The sequence below is a fragment of the Dipodomys merriami genome, unplaced genomic scaffold (genome assembly GCF_024711535.1).
Source record: "Dipodomys merriami isolate MVZ:Mamm:240054 unplaced genomic scaffold, mDipMer1.0.p SCAF_387, whole genome shotgun sequence".
NCBI lineage: Eukaryota > Metazoa > Chordata > Mammalia > Rodentia > Heteromyidae > Dipodomys > Dipodomys merriami.
The window spans coordinates 535,980-557,034 of record NW_027205459.1 but is presented as its reverse complement, the minus strand read 5'-3'; the positions used below and the strand labels follow the sequence as shown (position 1 = coordinate 557,034).

Sequence of the window (21,055 nt, the reverse complement as noted above, 5' to 3'; positions counted from 1 at the left end):
GCCAGAGTAACGGGCAAGTCCTAAATGCCCAAGCATCCTAAGAGGCAGACAGGTCATGTCTCCCCGTACCTTGATCCTTCTGGGCTCATATTTTACTGACAGATGCTATGTTTGATCAGTATAGCATATACTTGCAGCCAGGAATGTGGACAGAATAAATGCCATGTCAGCTTAAAGGAATTAAGTCATTATTGGAATAAATCAAAACAACACAAAAACAAAGGAACTACTAGGTCCACAAAGAAGACAGGTAGTAACATCAGGATTTGAGATGTAGAAAACAATATGGTGTTTTTTTCAGTATGTCATATAAAAAGTAATTTTGTAGAAGACGTTATGTTTATTGACATACCTGTGTGTTCATATTTGTGTCTCAATAATGAGCTACTCTTCTGAAATATCTTATCACACAAGTCACATGCATACATTCCATTTTCTGTCTTCCTCATTTTCTTTTTGGGAGGTGTAGAATCAGAGTCATTTTGATCCTCCACATTTGATACTCCTTCTGAGCTAGTGTCTTGCCTTTCATCCTAAGAGAAAAAACAGAAGATTTAATTTCAAATTAAAAGATAAACCAGAGATGCAAACAAAGCATAGGTTTCAGCACTACCTCGATATGTACTCTCAGATAGTGGACCCCAGCAAGCCTTGTGCTTACTACTGCAGATGGGCATGGCTGGGTCACAGCTATGGACTGATACACACAGAAGAGAGGCTGCAGAGTATATAGCCAAAACTGTATTAAAAAACATACACTCATTTGGAGTGAAAAGAGAAAAAAACAAAAGAATCCAAATTGTTGTGGCAATAAAATTTAATTGGTTTTGAGTTATGATTTTATGTATCATTTGCAGACAGTTTTACCTCATTTTTAGTGGTATCATTTATTTTCATTTAAAAAATTCTTGGTTTCCCTACATAAAAACTGTGATTCAGTGTTTAAAAGTATATTTAAATTGTACCCTTTAGAACTCTGGAGGATTTTGAAGCACTCTCTGGTCCCCTGGACAAAAAGGTTTGGACTCCACTTTCTAATGGAGAAGCATGGAAGAGCAGTATTTTTAGGGAAGAGCAGTTTCTAGTCCAAAAGGAATCATTAGAATTACAATAAAAATATTCAAGCAGTCTTAGGGAGAAAATATGGGCAGAAGACCTTCCTGGGGATAGAATACTCCCGCAGGGAGCCCGTTACAAAATTAGGTCAGGTAAGATTGTTCCAGTCTCTTGCCTATAAACTAAATATTTCCTAAAAGTACAAAGAAGCGTTCCACATTTCTTGTGCTTTTTTTTTTTTTTGTCGGTCCTGGGGTTTGAACTCTGGGCCTTGGCTCTGTCCTTGGGCTCTTCAGCTCAAGGCGAGAGGCTTTCAGCCTCCTGAGTAGTTAGGATTACAGGCATAAGCCACGGGTGCCCAGCCTTCTTGTGGCAAAAGACACACAGACATTTGTCTGGATCATTGTCAGCTACCCACCTATGCCAAAATAACCACTACTATTTGCTCTAGTCACATGATTATGTAAAATGTTAAAAGCAGCTCCCCCACCCCTTTTTTTCCTTTCTTCAGTTGTGGGGCCTGAACTCTGGGCCTGGGCGCTGTTCCTGAGCATTTCAGTTCAAGGCTAGTGCTCTACCACTTGAGCTACAGCGCCACTTCCGGCTAAAAGCAGCCCATTCTTGTATTCAAAGATGTGTAAACTATTTCATGTACAAAAATATAGATAAATTCACTAGATCTGTGAAATATTTTTCAAGAGTGGTTACAATTTTAGGAAACACAGTAAAAATATTTAAGGGAAACCCAAAGCAGCAAATATATATTTAAGTATTTAAAAAATATTAACTTGCTGCCAATATTTGCATTAAAGATCAAATAGTGATCGCTGGTGTCCACTTGATTCAAAAAAATGGGAAGGCTAGGGACATGTAAAAATCTTGGACAATGAGATATACAACAGTCACACAACACAGCTCTATCTAAAACTGGCATGGAGTTTTTGTATGGCAAGTTAAAGAGAAAAATGCATACAGATTCATGATCACAATTCTTCGTATATTATCATGTCTCATTATTATCACTGTTCATAAACTATCAGCCAATTTACTAGATGAGTTATCTGTATACTTCCTGTTTGTCTCATTAAAGCTATTTATAATGAAAGGTGTTGTTAAAAGGTTTAGCTAAGTCTGCCTAATGTAAACTTGTGAACATATTTACTAATGATAACAATGAGGCAGAAACTATTAATTTTGATATTTAACTATAAAAAAGAGAAACAAAGAGTATTACATTTGCTCTTTACAGCCTTAAGTAGGCTTCTAGCTGAGATGTCATTTTTCATAATAGAGTAAGACTTTTAAGTTTAGGTGATACCTTAAGACAGTGAAGACATGCCACAAAAGTTGAAGCAAACATGGATCAATTCTCATGTGTGCCACTACTGGGCCATGAACTCAAGCCCTTGCTTTCAATAGGCTTTTTATACCATTGTTGGGGCTCTATCACTTTAACCACATCTCCAGTTCCAGTGTTTTACTGGTTAAGTGGAAATAAGAGACTCTGGATTTGTCTGCTCAGGCTGGCTCCAAAGTGAGATCCTTAGATCTCAGCCTCTTGAGTAGCTAGAATTAGAAAGGTATGAGACACCAATTCCTGGATTGATCCATTTATTCTTTGATAGTACCTAGGTTTAAACTCAGGGGTTCTCCCTTGCTAGGCATGTGCTCTACCATTCAAGCCCCTTTCCTCTGGTCGCTTTTGAGATAGGCCTCACTTTTTGTCTGGGCTGGCCTAGACTATGATCCTTTTAGTCTCAGCCTCCAGAATAGGGAGGATTACAGGTACCACTGATACCCAGCTCATTTTTTTCCAGTCCTAGGGCTTGAGCACAGGGCCTGGGTGCTATTATCCCTGAGCCTCATTTTGCTCTATCACTTGAGCCACAGCACTTTTTTTTCTGAGTAGTTTGTTGGAGATAAAAGTCAAACAGACATTTCTGTCTTGCTGCCTTCTAACTGCAGTCCTCAGATCTCAGCCTCCTGAGTAGCTAGGATTACAGTTGTAAGCCACCAGTACCTGGCTTTTGTTTCGGTCAGTCATGGGGCTTGAACTCGGCCTGGGTGCTATCCCTGAGCGCTTCAGGTAAAGGTAGCACTCCACCACTTGAACCACAGTGCCACTTCCAGTTTTCTGGTGATTTATTTAAGAATCTCATGGACTTTCCTGCCCATGCTGGCTTTGAACTGCAATCCTCAGATCTCAGACTCCTGAGTAGCTAGGATTACAGGTATGAACCACTGGCACCCAGCTTCATTTTTGTTTTAAATGTAAGTATGGAACAACCAAATTGATTCTAGAGTGATTGGATTCTTTTTCAACCTAGCACTAACTAACCAGGTTCAGGATGGCTGTTATTTGTTTATTTACCTGATTTCCATTTGGCTGGATCACTTTCAGGGGTGGTTCCTGGATTGCAGGGCTGACTGTAGTTGAGTATGTGTATGCAACCTGTGGAATTAGAATAGTCTGCTTATTGGCAGCGAGTGCTCGTAAGCATGGAACACTGTTCTGGTCAGTAATGGCCACAATTGTGGGTAACTGGGCAGTGACTGTAGGTATAGCAATATTTATGGGGTTGGCACTTGGGATTACATTTACAACTGGTTCTGAGTCTGTAACACAATTGTCCTTTTGTGGCTCCTTTTTTGCACAAGACAAGTTCAAGGGTTCTTCTTGGACAGAATAAACACTGTTCTGGTAAACACTAGTGATAGTTGACCTTTCCAATAACTCTCCCTGCTGCTTTGGTAGTGAAAGATCAAGAGGTTCTACTTGTGGCTCTTCCTGTGCACCTTCTGCTGGGTACATGTAACCCTGTGTGTTTCTGGCTGAGGAGAGGTTTAAAGGTGATGGGGATGGTGTACTACTTCTGGAACCATTGACTGTTGATCCCACTGGTAAACCTGGAGAATTCGACATCTTCAGAGGACTTTGTAGACTTATTGTGCTGTCTTGGGGTTCATCTGCATTTGTAGATTGGTGCTGTTCATCATTTTTTGCAGGTATATTTACTTTGCCTGGTTCAGGAGAAGACGGTTCAGAAGATTGCACTGAAATCTGTCCAGCTTGCATCTTTTCAAACCACTTTTTTACTACGTCCAGTGGTAAGTTTACCGAATCAGCGATTTTTGAGAGCTCTTCTGCACTTGGTTGTGCATTCAGAGCATAGTAGGCTTTCAGGAGAGACAAGAGATTCTTTAAAGGAGGCTGACTGGGAGACAAATTGCCATCTCCAGTACCCGATGAAACAGAGGACTCGGGCTTCTCAACTTCTGGGGCTGGGAGTGGAGGAGGCTGAGCAGGCTGCTTTAGGTCATAGTGCTTTAACTCTGGAAGTGCGTTGAGGTCACCTGGACAATCATCGCATAGAAGGCAAGTGCTATCATTCACTCCCCCTTCAAAGCTTTTGTCTTTCTCAGTTTTAACAGTAAGATCTTCTGGTAACTTTTCACTTTTGCAGCTGTTTGCAGGAACTGGATTTTCTTTTTTTAAATTTTGGGGAACAACTTGAAGTTGGCTAGGCTGCTCAAGACTGTAGTTGATGATAATTTTGGTTGTTCCATCTTGATCAACTAAAGGAAGACTGATGGCTGAAATAACAGAATGGCCGCCTGGTTGTATGGATGAAGCATTGATTGTTTCTTGTTCTTTGGATGCAAGATTGGCTTGATTATTCTCCAAAACTTGCCTTATTACATTACCATCTACTGCCACTTTAAGTACATTCTGAATATCACTTAAATTGATACTTATGGGAGATACCAAGCCAACTGTTGGCAGAACAACAGCTTGCACCACACCCTGAGGAGAACTGGTCGCCTGCAATGGGCCACCACCACTAAAAACCCCATTTTGTATAGGGGTTGAACAGTTGATTCCTGAAGCAACCACAATGGGTTTGAATTCATAATCCACAGGCTCAGTTTTAATTTGGTTTACAGAGAGTTGTTCTTGAAGGGGCTTATTCTCTATCTTTTGCCGTATCTGTGGTCGTGTGGGACTGCCTGGTGATGCTGAAAGAGATGGTGATGAACACTGAGACGTCTTGAGTCCTGTTCTTGGTCGTCCATTCACAGGCATCAAGCTGATACATTTCTTACTGCTTATATGTGAACTATAGGAACCAGAATGGGAAAAACGTTTCTTGCAGTTTGGGCATTCATATGGCTTCTCTCCTAAACAAAAAATTACAGACTGTAATTTCCAAAAAATAAGCAGTATCATTTTAAAAAAGCAGGATTAACAAATATACCTGTGATATATCATTTGTAATCATTATTTTAGTTCAAAGACCACATATATTTTATAAACACTAGAAAACCTTAGCCTGAACTATGCATGCTAACCAATCAAGGAATCTTCTCAGCATATGTGAGCACCATTTCTGCTAATCTTTGTAACTAATTAGCTAATTTTTCTCAAATATAAAAAATAATTAATCCAACTCTTTCAATTAGCTTTTCTTATCCTGTTTTACACACTTATATCATTTATATATTTTACTCTATTCAATCAACTGCAGGAGAAAAACTATGTTAGAAGAAAGGAAAAAAGATCTTTCTTAATGGAAGGAAATACTTAATATAAGGCGTTGCTATAATTATTGATTTATTAAATTGGAATGTATATTATCCCTAAGGATACAAGTTCTTGTAGATTTGCAAATCATCTTGAAGATTTTATTTTTATATTAAAACGTATTATATTCTTGATAAAATACAAAGTTTGTGTGAACTGGCAGGAGACACAATACAAGGGATTATCGAGGCCTCTGTTAAATTGTTCTCCAGACTTCCCAGGAACACAAAGCATTTATTCTCATCAGCCATTGGAGAGATGTTGACAGAAAAATTTGGAGAAGAACTGAACTGAATATTGTCATAAAGTCTAATTTATGGTTAGAGTTCATGAATTTATATTCAATATGTTACAAACTATTAGCCCCAGTAAGTTGTGAACCTGTGGGTCCTATTGGTCATTTAACTCATGCATTTGTCCCACTTCAGGTTTTAAAGATCCCATCTTTGAACCTTTATTAGATGAATGATAGCTAATTATGAAATATGATATCAATTTGTTTACTCAGCATTATAATAAAGCTCTTTTTCTCCTTTTTTTTGTTTTTGTTTTTGTTGGTCGTGGGGCTTGAACTCTGGGCCCCAGGCACTGTCCCTGCGCTCTTCAGCTCAAGGCAAGCACTCTACCGCTTAAGCCACAGTGCTACTTCCGGTTTTCCAGTGGTTTATTGGAGATAAGAGTCTCACAGAAGCCGGGCACTGGTGGCTCACGCCTGTAATCCTAGCTACTCAGGAGGCTGAGATCTGAGGATCTCGGTTCAAAGCCAGCCCGGGCAGGAAAGACCGTGAGACTCCTATCTCCAATAACCACCAGAAAAACTGGAAGTGGCGCTGTAGCTCAAGTGGTAGAGCGCTTGCCTTGAGCTGAAGAGCTGAGGGACAGCGCCCAGGCCCAGAGTTCAAGCCCCACGGCCGACCAAAAAAAAAAAAAAAAAAAAAAAAAGAGTCTCACAGATGTTCCTGCCTGGGCTGGCTTTGAACTGAAATCCTCAGATCTCAGCCTCCTGAGTAGCTAGGATTACAGGCTTGAGCCACAGGCTCCCGGATCTCCTTTATTTTTAAAAATGAAAACAGCAAGGAAGTCAATGTAAGCTTTGCTAATTATACAACATCAATGCTGCAAATTAAAAAAAAATGAGTAATTTCTTTTTTGAAATATGGTTGCAGATTATATTTTATCTTTACAAACAGGGAGATGATAAAGACTAGTGGCTTTGAAGTAAAGATGATACAAGCACTAGTTTAGTGACTCTGGACAAGTGAATTGAGCTCTTTGAGCCTCTATATTCTACCTCAGGTTTTCTGAGGACTCTAAAGGTAATATAAATGTATGTTAATAACTAGTAAGTGGCTGTACATAGTCAAGTTTTCAATACATACTAATTAAGTTACTCTTCTTGCTCAAAATTATCTTGATATTTTGTCACTGTGAGAAAGAAAGTCTACAGAATAATTATTCTAAAGCCAAAGTTACTATATTGGAAAACCCTTTGTTCCCAACATCATAGCTTTATGGTGCATTTCTTAAGTACATAATTTAATTTACCTTTGCTAAAGTTCTCAGTAGTTTAGCCTGGAAGTTACTCCAATAAGCTCCACTACTCAGTTAAATGTACCATAAATAATGGATTTTTTTTTGTAACAGCAGAGGTATTTGGTTAACATCTAATGTAAAGATTTCCAGGCTAAAACCACTAAAGCCATGGAAAAATAAAACATTATTCTCTGGGGAAGAGCTGTGCAGGTGTTCTGTCTCACTCCTAGTGCAGATTTGGGGGTATATAACTCAGCTTGCCATTGCTTAGCTTCTACACAGGGTGCAAATACCTGTTAATGCACACAATTCTGCTTAGGGTTCATCATTAAAATTCACATTTTAGTAACATACAATTATTTTAATATTATAAAACATAATAGAGCAACAATCCAGGTAATTTTAGAGAGCAAAATTCTGGTTCTTGATCTTCAAATCCTTTTAAAAATCCATCTGAGAAAAAAACATTATAGAAGTTGCCAGAAGGATTTGCAGTTCATTGCTTTCCTAGCATGAAAAGCATGCTGATGATGCTTTCTAAATTCCCTGCGGTGAGAAACAACCATTTTTATTTAAATTTCCCATCTACTGTTGATTGATATTTGTAAAATGTAGTGAAAATGTCTCAGCAATATCTTGGTATAATAGTTTTTAAATGCTCACTTTTCAATTTCTGCATTAAGTCTTCAAGAACCAGTAATGCATGGTTTGTAGCCTGGCACCAGTCCTGGGATGACACTTGAAGGAGCCTGATCCAAAAATCTCTTGGATTAAACCAGACTATAAGGGAGCAGTATACTTGGACTATAACCAAGAAGTCATCCTGAAGAAATGCTTTATAAAAAATTGTGCTTTGGTGAAATATCATTGGCTTCTTTTGAAGAACCTGCTTTTAAAAAGACCCTATCAAATTCTCTCTGCTGTATTATTTTAAGGATATTTCTAAGGAGGACATAAATTTCTATTTTTCTCTTTATAATGTTCCTAGGAGCAACTTTTTGTGGAGTTAATATCAGGTCTTTAAACTTTTTCCTGATATAATTCTTCATTATAATTATTTGCTATATTAAAAGTATAGCAGACTTATATTGGCTACCTATATTTTTGTAGTTCTGGGATTTGAAGTCAGGATCTCTCACTTGCTAGACAGGTGCTGAACCACTTGAGCCATGCCTCCCATCCTTTTGCTTTGTCCTTCAGATAGGTTGCCACACTTTTACCTCTTCTAGCTTTCAATCAGGATCTTCCTATACCTCCACCTCACAAATAGCTGTGGATCAAGAGTTGGCTTGTTTTTAAGAAAGAGTGTAGCTAGGATTGTAGGGATAAGCCACCACACATTTGCAGCAGATAAATTTTAAAACTAAGACAGGTATAAATACCTAAAAATGGATTGCTCAGAATACAATTGGTAGTTCTATGTTCCAAAAAGGAGTCTAAATTCGCATTCATTTTAGAGCAGTTGTCTATTGTCATCACATGTGAAGCTGTTGATCACAGAATTGACTTACTGATTGAATCAGATCTTAGATAACAATGTAGGATTTTGCAATTACATTTAAAATCTTATTTCTAGACCCATATCCTATGCTTCCCAACTTTTTGTATAAAACAATCTGATAAATCTTCCTATACAACTATGTGGATCCTACTCTGAGCTTTTCTTCCTTTTTTTTTCTACACTAATTTAAAACTCTGTTGAATTGAATCATCTATAGTATGAAAGTACGTTATTTCCAGGATTGGTGATACATGCCTGTAATCCCAGCTACTTAAGAGGTTGGTTTCAGGAGGATTGAAAGTTCAAGGCCAGCCTAAGCAAAGGCCTAAACACTGCCTACCCTTCAAAAGCAGGTCATTGAAACTATATTATTATTGGTGAACACTGTTTCACAGCAGACAAGGTAACTGCAGGAAGCGGCAAAAGCTAATCTCTACTTTTTAGAAACATTTATCAAAAGTGTGAATATAAATACTTTTTTCCTTAAGAATCTTGGTGCAAACACCTGCAAATGACAATATTAGTGATACTGAACCCAGGGATGTAACTTCAATGATCAATACAGCAAGATTCCACAATGTCATGGTTATCACCAATCACTACCCTCAAAGCCACACAACTGTACTTTCTGTAGGGAAATGTTTGTGAAATGTAAATTAAAATTATTTAAATAAAAAACAACATGTGTATGTGTATGTGTGTGTGTACGTGTGTGTGTGTGTGTATGTGTGTGTGTGCGTGTGTGAGATTAGAGTTTTATGGACATTTCTGTCCAGGTTGGCTTTGATTTTGATCATCAGATCTAATCCTCTTGGGTAGCTATGACTACAAGCATGAGCCACTCATGCCCAACTTCTTTCAATAGATCCCAAAAGATGAGTTTTAGCTCCTATAAAAATCCTATTTTTGGAAGATGGCTTTTACTGAGGCAGATTGTTACACTCAATGTAGTTGTAAACAAAATGTATCTAATATGATCCAAAGAGAAAATTATAACCAAAAAAAATTTCATAGTACTACTATTAATTTTTTCCATATGTATGTATGTATGTATGTGTGTGCACGCACACACACATGTGCACACATGCGTGCATGGGTATATATATATGACATTTGTAAGTAACTAAAGCTGTGCTCACTAAGCAGAAAAAAACAACATATCAAAATAATGAGAGGAGATTTCATGTTATAATGTGAGATGCTAAGTTTTCTTGTAGCTTATAGATAGATTTTGTTTAGGTAGAATCTGGAAAGATATGAAAATACCAGCTCTCAGTGTTAATCATAAGTATCTATTTTCATCAAATATGATTCCCTTTGTAGTAATCGTTTATAAGCAATGGTGTAGGTAAAGTAAAAGGTAACCATGATGGGGAATTCTCTTTTCTCCATGTTCTCATCAATGTTATAGTTCTTTCCTGTGGTGCCTTCATTCACTGGCTACCTTTCTGTGATTTTCTTACTGAGTTTCCATTTCTTATTTTCTCATGTAAAGGCTGTATCCACCTTCTTACCTCCTTTTTCAAATATCATCTCTACCCAAAAGAGGCAATGAAATTAACATTCAGCAGAAAGCTTACGTGGTTTTAGAACATACTTGTTAAAACATGCTTTATCATCTGCTTTATTGTCTTCTGATTAAGAAATTTGGAGTATGTCATATTATATTAATTTGATATACTTCAGCTAAAGGTAAAGGTGTTAATACAATACTATTTATAAACTCCATAGTAGTCTTAATCCCCAAAGTAAAGCAAGTAATTATTAATTATATATGTGCCTCATATTATGGTAGATCTATTACCACAGGTGCTTTATCATGCAGGATGCAGAAAGAAAGCAAATACTTACCACTGTGAATTCTTAAGTGCTCTTTTAGATGGTGTTTGTATTTGAAAGCTTTTCCACATTCAGTGCACTTGAATTTACGATTACCCCCAGACTGCGTCACATGTCTCTGTAAGAAAGAATTGGTGTTTTATTTGTAAAGGAAAAGGATTTTAGACATAAAGAACATCCAATCTGCTAACAATATTGCTATTGGTGAGTTTGGTAATTGTTTTGTTTCTTAAAGACCTTAAATTGTAGCAGTTACAAAAATGCAACTCTTAAAATTATACCAAATAGGATGTTGATTGTGGAAACAGAATTTTGACATAGAGAAAAAAAATCCCAACTTTATTTCAAGTATCAGAGCTATGCTTTATTGATCATTTTTTAAGCAATATGGTATTTATTAAATTTTAAAATAATATACACTTTACTAGGAACTAGAGATTGTTGTTTCTGGTCTCTGATTTACAGATAAAGAAGACAAGCCCAAGATTATTTGATGAGCTGTCTAAAGCACAGTAACTCAATTGGAGAACAAGGTCATAAAAAGAGGAAAGGACCACGGCGTTTCCATTCTTGTCCCTTTTGATCTACTCTCTTCCTAACAATTCTCTCAAAAAAAATTCGAAGTCCACTATTATTAAAAGGCTTCCTTATCACACTACAGAGTAAAGTTAAAAGTCTTTCTCTTGCCCTATATCATCTGACCTTCAATACCTCTATAGACTCATCTGTCTCCCTCCCATTTGCTCACACTGGCCATGGTCCTGCTTCTTGGACAGCATAAACAGGTCCCTACCTTGAGGCTTTTCAATTTCACTGGCTTTCCAGTCAGAGATACTATTGAGGGAGACCTCAGTATTTCAAGACTGGCTCTTTAATTTTATTCAGGGCTCAGTTCAGATGTAGCATTCTCAGTTCTTCCTACCCATAAAAGTTAGAAGCTTCTATCACTTCTCTTCTTATACTGCTTTATTTTAACTTATACTGAGTTCTGTTTGTTTTATGTTGACTACTAATGTCTGTAACCTTACATTAGGATATATTTTGTCTTTTTCATTCTTGTCTTCTTAACCTAGAGTAAGACCTGGCATATAATAGAAACTCAAATGTTTGTAAAGTGAATACAGTAACAAGACATAGAAATACTCACTTTTAGTCATAGCATGATTTCCAACAGTATGAAGAGGAAACTGTGGCAGCAGTGGTAGGACAGGGTTACTGTCAAATGTCCTATTAACACCCTCTTTGCCCAAGCCTTGTCTATTTTGTGTCTATCTCAGAAAAGCACCTTACTGCACTATCTGGTACCACATTCAACAGAACACATAGTAAGTAGGCAGGATTTGTCCCAACAGTACCTTCGCTGCATCCATTTCCTCCTTCTCTTCTCTTCATATTCCTTTCCATAAGTTCCTTTGGGGACTTTACCATTAGTCCATTATTGGAAATTCTGGTATTATACATTGAACCACCTTTCATTCATGGAATGAAACCAACTCTAGCATGGTGTTTGATATTTCCAGTATTCTGTTTATATGTATTTAAAAGAGAATTCTTGTTTTTCTTTATTGGAGATTTGTCTGTAATTCTTTTTGTTGTGTCCTTATATGGGTTTGAAAAATTCAGTAATGGCTTCATAGAGGCAGTTGTGTTGTATTCTTTCCCTTTTGTTTTATGAAAGAGTTTGAGGAGTACTGGTGTCCTTCTTTAAAGGCTTGGTAGAATCAGGAGTAAAATCTACCTATTAGGTCATGGATGTTTCTTTTTAAGGGGAGGTTATTATTGCTTCAGTTTCATTGCTTATGTATCTATTTAAGAATTTTTGGTAGGTCAGCTATATCTAGTATTTTACCTATTTCTTTTATATTTTCTAGTTAATTTCAATATAGTTTTATAAAATATTTCCTTATTATCTTTTGGATTTCATTGGTATTTATTGTAATATTCCTTTTTTCTTTTATTAATTCTCCTTTCTTTTCTCCTTCTTTTAGTCAGACAGGTTAAAGGATTACCTATTGTGTTTATCTTTTCAAAGCACCAACTTTTTCTCTTATTGATGGTTTGAACAGTTTTTTGGCCTCAGTTTCATTAACTTCTGCATTAATCTTTAATATTTCTTTGCTAATTTTAGTTTTAGCTTTGTTTTTCTAGGATTTTGAAGTTTATCATTAAGCTATTAATTTAAGATGTTAAATGATCTTCCTTTTTTCTGCTCTTTTGGTTCTCTCTTATCTATAAACTTTCCTCTTAGCACTGTCCTTGCTATATCCCAAAGATTCTGGTAGGTTTTGTTTTTGTTTTCATGAGATTTCCAGAACTTTTCATTTTTTAAAAAATTTCTTCTGTAATCCACTCCTCGTTCATCAATGTATCTTTCAGTCTACAAGTGTTTAAATATTTTCTGTAGTTTCTTTTGCTATTGAATTCTAGTTTTATTCCATTACAGTTGAATAGAATACAGAGTTACTTCATTTTTAAAATATTGGTAAGACTTGTATTGTGTCCTAAGATATGTCCTATTTCCAAGAAAGTTTCATAGGCTGCTAAGAAGAATGTCCACTGTGTAGCTGCTAGGAGAAATACTCTGTAGAGGTCTGCTACATACATTTGATTTATAGTGTTAATAACTCTGACATTTCTTTGTTGTTTCTTTGTCTAATCTGTTGGTGAGTATGGGATACTGAATTCTCTCATCATCATTGTGTTGGGTTTACTGGTGCTTTTAAGTCTAAAAATGTTTGATTAATGACACGGGGACACTGATACTTAGTGCATATTTGTTAACGATTATTATATTATCTCGATAGATCATTCCTCCTATTAATATGTTGTTACCTTTTTCTGACTAATTTTGCTTGGAAGTCGACCAGATGATATGTGTTTGGCTTCTCCTGACTGCTTTAGGGGCCTATTTGCTTGGATGAGCTTTTTCCACTCATTTATCCTAAGACAATAGTTGTTTCTGCCAGTGAGATGTTATCTTTAGTCTTCTTCTTTCTTCTTCTTCTTCCTCTTCCTCCTCTTCTTTCCTTCTCCCTCCTTTCCTCCCCCCTCTTCCTCCTCATCCTCTTCTTCCTTTTATTTTTTAAAGCAATACACAGTCAGTTCCTGCTTTTTAATAAAAATAGCTATCATATGTGTTTAACTGGAGAATTGAGACAATTAACATTCAGTCAATATTGAAAAGTATGTAGTGTTTCTTGCCATTTAATTTCACCTTTTTTTTTTTTTTACTGTTTGATTATTTCCCACTGTTCATTTGTTTTATTTATCTGGTGAGATTAAATTTTCCCACATTTTGTTGGTTATGTATATTTTCATCTATAAGAACAACTGTGTTACATATCAAAGGGATTAGCATTCTTATGTAATATTGTAGGTGATTAAGAAAAAATATTATTTGTAAAGCAATTAAGATTTGGGGGTACAACAACAAATCCTCAAAGAAACAACTGCCCAATAAATAAGTGGGCGAAAGACTTAAAGAGAAACTTCTCTGAAGAAGAAAGAAGGATGGCCAATAGACACATGAAGAAGTGTTCAACATCCCTAGCCATAAAAGAAATGCAAATCAAAACAACATTGAGATATCACCTCACCCCAGTTAGAACGGCAAAAATCAAGAACTCTAACAACAACAGATGGTGGAGGGGATGTGGACAGAAAGGAACCTTACTTCATTGTTGGTGGGAATGTAAACTTGTTCAACCACTTTGGAAAGCAGTATGGAGGTTCCTCAAAATACTTCACATAGAATTCCCCTATGACCCAGCAATCCCACTTTTGGGCATTTACCCAAATGTTTACAAACAAGACCACACTAAAGCTACCAGCACAACTATGTTTATTGCAGCATTATTTACCATAGCTAAGATATGGAACCAACCCAGATGCCCCTCAGTAGATGAATGGATCAAGAAAATGTGGTATATATACACAATGGAATTCTATGCCTCCATCAGAAAGAATGACATTGCCCCATTTGTTAGGAAATGGAAAAACTTGGAAAAAATTATATTAAGTGAAGTAAGCCAGGCCCAAAGAAACATAGATCCCATGGTTTCCCTTATTTGTAATATCTAGTATATGTATGAGTCAAGCGGAAAAGGTCAGATAATGTGATGTCAGGAAAATGAACCCTTAGATGTGTATTTTAATGTTTTTTTCTTTCATGCATGTGTTTCTAACACATTTATAAGATTATCTCTTTGTTGCTTTGTATATCCCTCCCCCACAGTATAACCCCTGCTTTCACTATATTTGATGTCAGTATAAGTTGTGGAGGAGATGGGGAAAAACCAGTTGTTTAAGGATACAGGTGGACCTGTTGCAACAATGAGAAGTACAAGTTGTCATGTCCAAAACTAGCTTTACAACATCGGTGCGGGGGGGGGGGGGGGAAGGGAAGGAGAAGGATTGGGATTGGGGGGAGGGGGGAGGCTGGGAAGGGATGTGAAGGGTAAACAAAGGAGGAGGCTGCAATGCTTGGTAAGAAATGTACGCATTATCCTGCCCACGTAATTGTAACTCCTCTGTACAGTATGTTCACAAATAAAATAAAATTAAATTAAAAAAAAAGATTTGGGGGTAAAATAAAGGGGCTATGATGGAAAAAATAAGGATATAAGAAGATGCAGTCAAAAAGTGAAATGTGTGCAATGAAAATAAAATAATAGTGTGCAGGAATGTAGGTAGTTCAGTGATTCTGGGGAGGTATACAAGTAACAGATTGCAGTAGGATAGAGGAATTAAGAGTAATAAACACAGGTTGATAAACTATCAATAGAAAAATTGTAAAAAATGAAATCAATGCAATGATAAAAATTTAAAAATGATAAGTTGACGTTAGGGAAATAAACTCTAAGATATGTATTCAAATGTTTTTACTTTCATGCCATTGTTTCTAACACATTTATAAGATTATTTCTTTGTTGCTTTGTATGTCCCTCCCCCACGGTATAACCCCTGCTTTCACTGTATTTATTGTAGGTATAATTTGTGGAGGGGAAGGGAAAAAACAAATCGTTTAAATAGGGATACAGGTGGACCCATTGCAACAATGAGATGTACAAGTCGTTATGTCGAAAACGAACTTTACAACTTTGGTGGGCTGGGGTGGGAGATTGGGTGGGGGGAAGGGAGGAGGATGGGAAAGGATGGGAAGGGGAAACAAAGAAGGAGGCTACAGTGGTTGATAAGAAATGTACTCATTATCTTGCCCATATAATTGTAATCCGTCTGTACAGTATTTTCACAATAAAAAAATTAAAAAAATTAAAAATGGAAAAATGAAACATAACAAAAATTTTTAGTTTTCTCTGAGAAATGGATACTATCTGAATTCTGTGAAAGTGTCCAATATTTTCCTCCAGTGTTTGGTTCACTGATGTCTATTCGTATCTATTTAATGTAGTTAGTTCTGAAAATTTTGGAGTGATGATTTGAAATAATTTGTCTCAAGCAGCAGCTCAGGGGGCGGGGGCAAGGAGGGAGCCCTTAATAGCAGGTGATATGGTAACTGCTTCAGAGGGATATAATTTCCAAGGAGTAAAAGCTCCTAACTTCCCTGTTGGGAGGGGTGTTTTGGCTGTGTTTATTCTAACAGCTTGCCTATCTGGTTCTCTTATCAAAGCAGCTTTTCCAACTGGTGGGAGTTCCTATGGCCAGACAGGACTGTTTTGGGATCTTGCAGACTCAGTAGATATGAACAGGCAGGACTTCCTGTTGGGAAGCCCAGAGATCTGAGCCAGTGGAAATGCCTTTGGTGAGTGGGACTGCCCTTAGCAAGGGACAACTCCAATCACACAGGTAACACCCTCTTGCCTATTTTCTGCAGTGAGAAATCTATCCTCTTCCCCAACTTTGTCAAATGAGTCCTTCAGTCATGTACAGTACACAACTTTTATCCTGTATTCATGTAGTTTAGTGTCTATGAAGAATCTAAATACTCATGTGTGGCTATGGCCCCAGTGGTCTTAATTGATCTCTGTCTTAACAACTTCCCATGCTGGACTTAAGGCTAGCAGGAGGCATGGACCTATTCTACAACTAGTAATGCAGGCTTGTTCCAGGGCCCTTTGCTTTTGTGCTCATGACTTTATTTCTCCTCCCTCTCCTGAGGGGTGTCAGGCAAGGGTTTAGAGCTTAGTACTTTTCTTTTTTCCTCTGATGTCTATGATTCTCTTTGTTTTCTGCTGTTTTACTACTTCCTTCTTAATCTCAAAGGTTTTTCTCCCTTTCTTTCTTCAAATAGTGACTTTCCTTAGTTCCATGATTTTTTTCATTCAATCCACCATTTGGCTTTGAATTGAGTCATTTGATATTTAAAATTAGAGTTTAATATGTATCATTTTGAGTCCTGATAGCTGACCATCAATAGGAATTTGTAACAAAAAGGATAATTGGTAATGCTCCTAGATTTTAAAACTAGATAGTAGAGCTGGGCACCGGTGGGTCACACCAGTAATCCTAGTTACTCAGGAGGCTAAGATCTGAGGGTTACAGTTTGAAGCCAGCCTGGGCAGGAAAGTCCGTGAGATTCTTATCTCCAATAACCCACCAGAAAACCTGGAAGTGGCACTGTGGTTCAAGTGGTAGAGCTCTTGTCCTGAGCTGAGGAGCTTAGGGACAGTGCCCAGGCCCAGAGTTCAACCCCCCCGACAGACAGACAAACAAACAAACAAACAAACCCAAAACAACAACCCCCGAAACCTAGATAATAGAGCTAATAGTTTAAACTTATAAATTTATTGTTTAATGGTTTAACATAGCTACATAGCATCATTTTTGGCTTATGCTTCTAGAAAAATGGGGCACAGTGACATAAAATTAGAACAAATCATATGAAACCACATGAAATTGAGTCTTTTTAGTGAAAACTTAAAACTTTAGATACTTAAAGTAGGCGGCTTCCCTTTACAGGAAAAATCCAGAGTTTTAATACTGAGAATAAATAATTATTAGTTTAAGGAAATTTTTCAAATTTTTCAATTTAAGTCATGTGGTAACCAGTATTTATTTTCTTATACTGAACATTCTGGAAGAATATAATACAAAACATTCAAAATTTGGAGGAATGTTTGTTATAGGATTTGCAAAATAATTAAGGATGTAAAGAATCATAGCATGAAAATAAAAAATTTTCTACAAATAACTGCTTCCAGCTTTAGAAAAGATAAGACAGTAGATAAGACAGTGTCTATTACATCCTTTTATATACGATAAAATGCTTGCCTCTCATTCTAAGCTGAGTTCACAAAGTTTGGAGAATGAATGAATTGCCCTTTCACTTACCTGATCTCTTCCCGACTTATGTGATGTCATGTGACGTTCAAGTTGGGTTCGGTATGCAAAGGTGTAACTGCACAGGGAGCAACTGAAGTTATCTTCATTCTTTTCATGGCGATATTTAATGTGTTCTTTCAAAGAGGTAAAGCGTTTATAACCTCTATCACAATATGGGCAGGTAAGTAATTGGGAAAATGCATCTGGTGTTCCTGTAAGAGAGATTTTATATTTTAAACTAACAAAATTCAGAAAATATTACCAAAGGTACCACAGAGTCTTGATTCTATGTGCCAGATATTGTGCTACTCATTCCATATTTCATCCTCAAAACAACAGAATACATTATCTTTATTTTGTTTATGTATGTATGTTTTTAGTTTGAACTCAGGGCCTTACACTTTTTAGGAAGGTGCTCTAACTATTGAACCATGCTCCAATACCACATCTCTATTTTAAAGGAGAAAATATGATCTTCACAAAGGTTAGAGAATTTAAGCATCACATAATAAAAGATTTAAGTCAGTACTCAGAGTAGGATTTATCAGTCTGCTATGTTTTTCATTAACCCATAATTAACTGCACAAAATAACTACACAAAATAAAAATAAAGATATGGGTTACATTCCTGAATGTATACATACTAAAGTGGAACCTCTTTCCATTGGTAAAGACTGTTGCCATTTACTGTTTATTCTTTTAGGTTTGAAAGTGACACTACAAAGTTGTCTTATAGAGTAAGTAGTACACAAAATATGTTTTCAAGATCCTTCGATGGTTGTGTGTGGCCACTTGAAGGAATTCAGATCAGGAAGAATGTGTGTAGGAGTGAAGGAGTGATAGGGACAGATGTCGATCTGGCGCATTTCCCATGTGACCCTTCATGCTCATTCTACTGAAATCCAAAGACAAGTTAATTGAGAGTAGCATGCCACATTTATTCACTCAAATAAATCAGATAATGGCATCATTTAAGAATACCATTATCTACTTTTCCTTAATTTGACCTTATTGAAAAAACAGGCAACCAAAGGTAATTTTGTAACTATCTCCAAACCCTTCATAATCTCATATATTACTTCACTAGAGTTCAAGTCACAATACTAAGAACATGAATACAAATCACATACTAAGAACATGAACTCAAAACAGCTAGTCAAACATATTGAACTATGTATCAAATTTATTAACTATCAAATAGCCATAGCACTGGTACATTTTTGAGAACAGCTTGCAAAGAAACTTGAGTAAGATAATTTTCTCTTGGGAATGATTCTAATATGACCCTCTTCTTTGTGGAGGAAATCATGTTATATTTTGTCTAGTATAAATTTTCTATTTGTACAGGCCAGTGGGAAACCAATACTTAGAACCCTCTTGCCAGAATGTGTGGTCTACATTATTGATTTTAGGTGGTTATAATGGCAAGAGTCAAAGTCCTTCATCCTGGGTATTTCATTTCTAGCAGTATAATGTCATGTAATTCTACTAATCCAGCTGTCCCTAATTCAGGATCATAGAGTTGTCTACTTTCTAATCTCCTTGACTTTTCTGCCTGGGCTGGCTTCAAACAGTGACTGTCAGATCTCAGCCTCCTGAGCAGTTAAGGATTAGAGGCATGAGCCACTGGTACCCAACAGTCTGACCACTTTTAAATTGTACAATTCATTTGTGTATCTGTGGCCTTGCCTGTAGTTTTCAAAACAGAATTCCTTAATTTTAATGTTTTAAATTTTATTTGGCAGGTAGCATAACATTTTGATTAGCAGTGATATAAAACCTTTCAAATATCCCTTGAATTTTTCCCCACTGATTCAAAACGTGTGACTATTAATTACTGGGGTACATTAGATATTCATAACTTTCAAGGAAAGAGCAGAAAAGCATGTTTAATCTACAGAGATAAAAAAAAGTTTCTGGGGATAATCGCTTTTTCAATGTAAGAAATGAAAGAAGAAATGGTAGAGCATTACAATGTCAGTAACAATATATAAGTAGCTGACCAGGGTACTAATGTCTTAGTTGAGAGTTAATAACCTGCATTCTTCAAAAATGTATCTGTCTGGCACACTGGTGGAAACTGCTCTAAAGGGCTCTGCTCCAATTTTTTAAAGTAAGTTTTTTATTGTGAAAATACTGTACAGAGGGGTTATAGTTACCTGAGCAAGGTAATGAGTATATTTCTTATCCAGCATTGTTGCCTCCTCCTTTTTTTTTCCCCTACCAGCCTCCCCTACTCAACCATAACCTCCCCCCCCACCCCCCACCCCTACGCCTAAATTGTAAAGTTCATTTTTCGACGACATAACATCTCGTAAATCTCATTGTTGCAATGAGTCAATCTGTATCCCTATTTAAGCATTTTTTTCCCTTCCCCTCCCCAAATTATACCAACATCAAATACAGTGAAAACAGGGGTTAGACTATGGGGGAGGGACATACAAAACTACAATAGCAAGGAAACAATAGCAAGGAAGAAAAAACAACTTGTGTCCCTATCTTGGGGTTCATTTCGCTTAACATCATCTTATCTGAGCTTTTCTGCTTGTCCCAACATATACTAGTTATTGCAAATAAGGGAAACCATGGGACCTATGTTTCTTTGGGCCTGGCTTACTTCACTTAACATAATTTTCTTCAAGTCTTTCTATTTCCTAACAAATGGGACGATGTCATTCTTTCTGATGGAGGCATAGGATCCATTATGTATATATACCACATTTTCTTGATCCATTCATCTACTGAGGGACATCTGGGTTGGTTCCATATCTTAGCTATGGTAAACAATGCTGCAATAAACATAGTAGTGCTGATATGCTCTTGTTTATGGTCATTTGGGTAAATACCAAAAACTGGGATTGCTGGGTCATAGGGGAGCTCTATGTGGAGTCTTTTGAAGAACATCCATACTACAAAGTGGTTGAACAATTTTACATTCCGACCAACAATGCAGTAGGGTTCCCTTCTGTCCACATTCCCTCCCTGGTAATGTGGCTTCATGGTAAAGTTAGCATGCATGAAGCCTTGCGTTCGATTCCTCAGTACCACATAAACAGAAAAAGCCAGAAGTGGCACTGTGGCTCAAGTGGTAGAGTGCTAGGTTTGAGCAAAAGAAGCTCAGGGACAGTGCCCAGGCCCTGAGCTCAAGCCCCAGGATTGGCAAAAAAAACCCCCCAAAACCAAAAGCAATATAGTAGATTCTGTGCCATAGAATCTATTTTCATTTTTCATAGCAGCTTTCCCAATTTCCCAGAGGAATTCAA

General features: G+C 36.9%; 1 protein-coding gene across 5 annotated transcripts in view; it reads right to left on the bottom strand.

Moving 5' to 3' along the window:
• The window catches only part of LOC138805114 (zinc finger E-box-binding homeobox 1), a 158,270-nt gene that overhangs the window by 5,722 nt on the left and 131,493 nt on the right, over window positions 1-21,055 (bottom strand). For all 5 annotated transcript variants that reach the window (XM_069989698.1, XM_069989701.1, XM_069989702.1 and 2 more), the window contains 4 exons: window positions 17,802-18,004; window positions 10,524-10,629; window positions 3,428-5,235; window positions 353-533 (listed from right to left, as the gene is read on the bottom strand). In XM_069989698.1, the coding sequence (XP_069845799.1) occupies window positions 353-533; window positions 3,428-5,235; window positions 10,524-10,629; window positions 17,802-18,004 (2,298 nt within the window). The remainder of the gene's footprint in view (window positions 1-352; window positions 534-3,427; window positions 5,236-10,523; window positions 10,630-17,801; window positions 18,005-21,055) is intronic.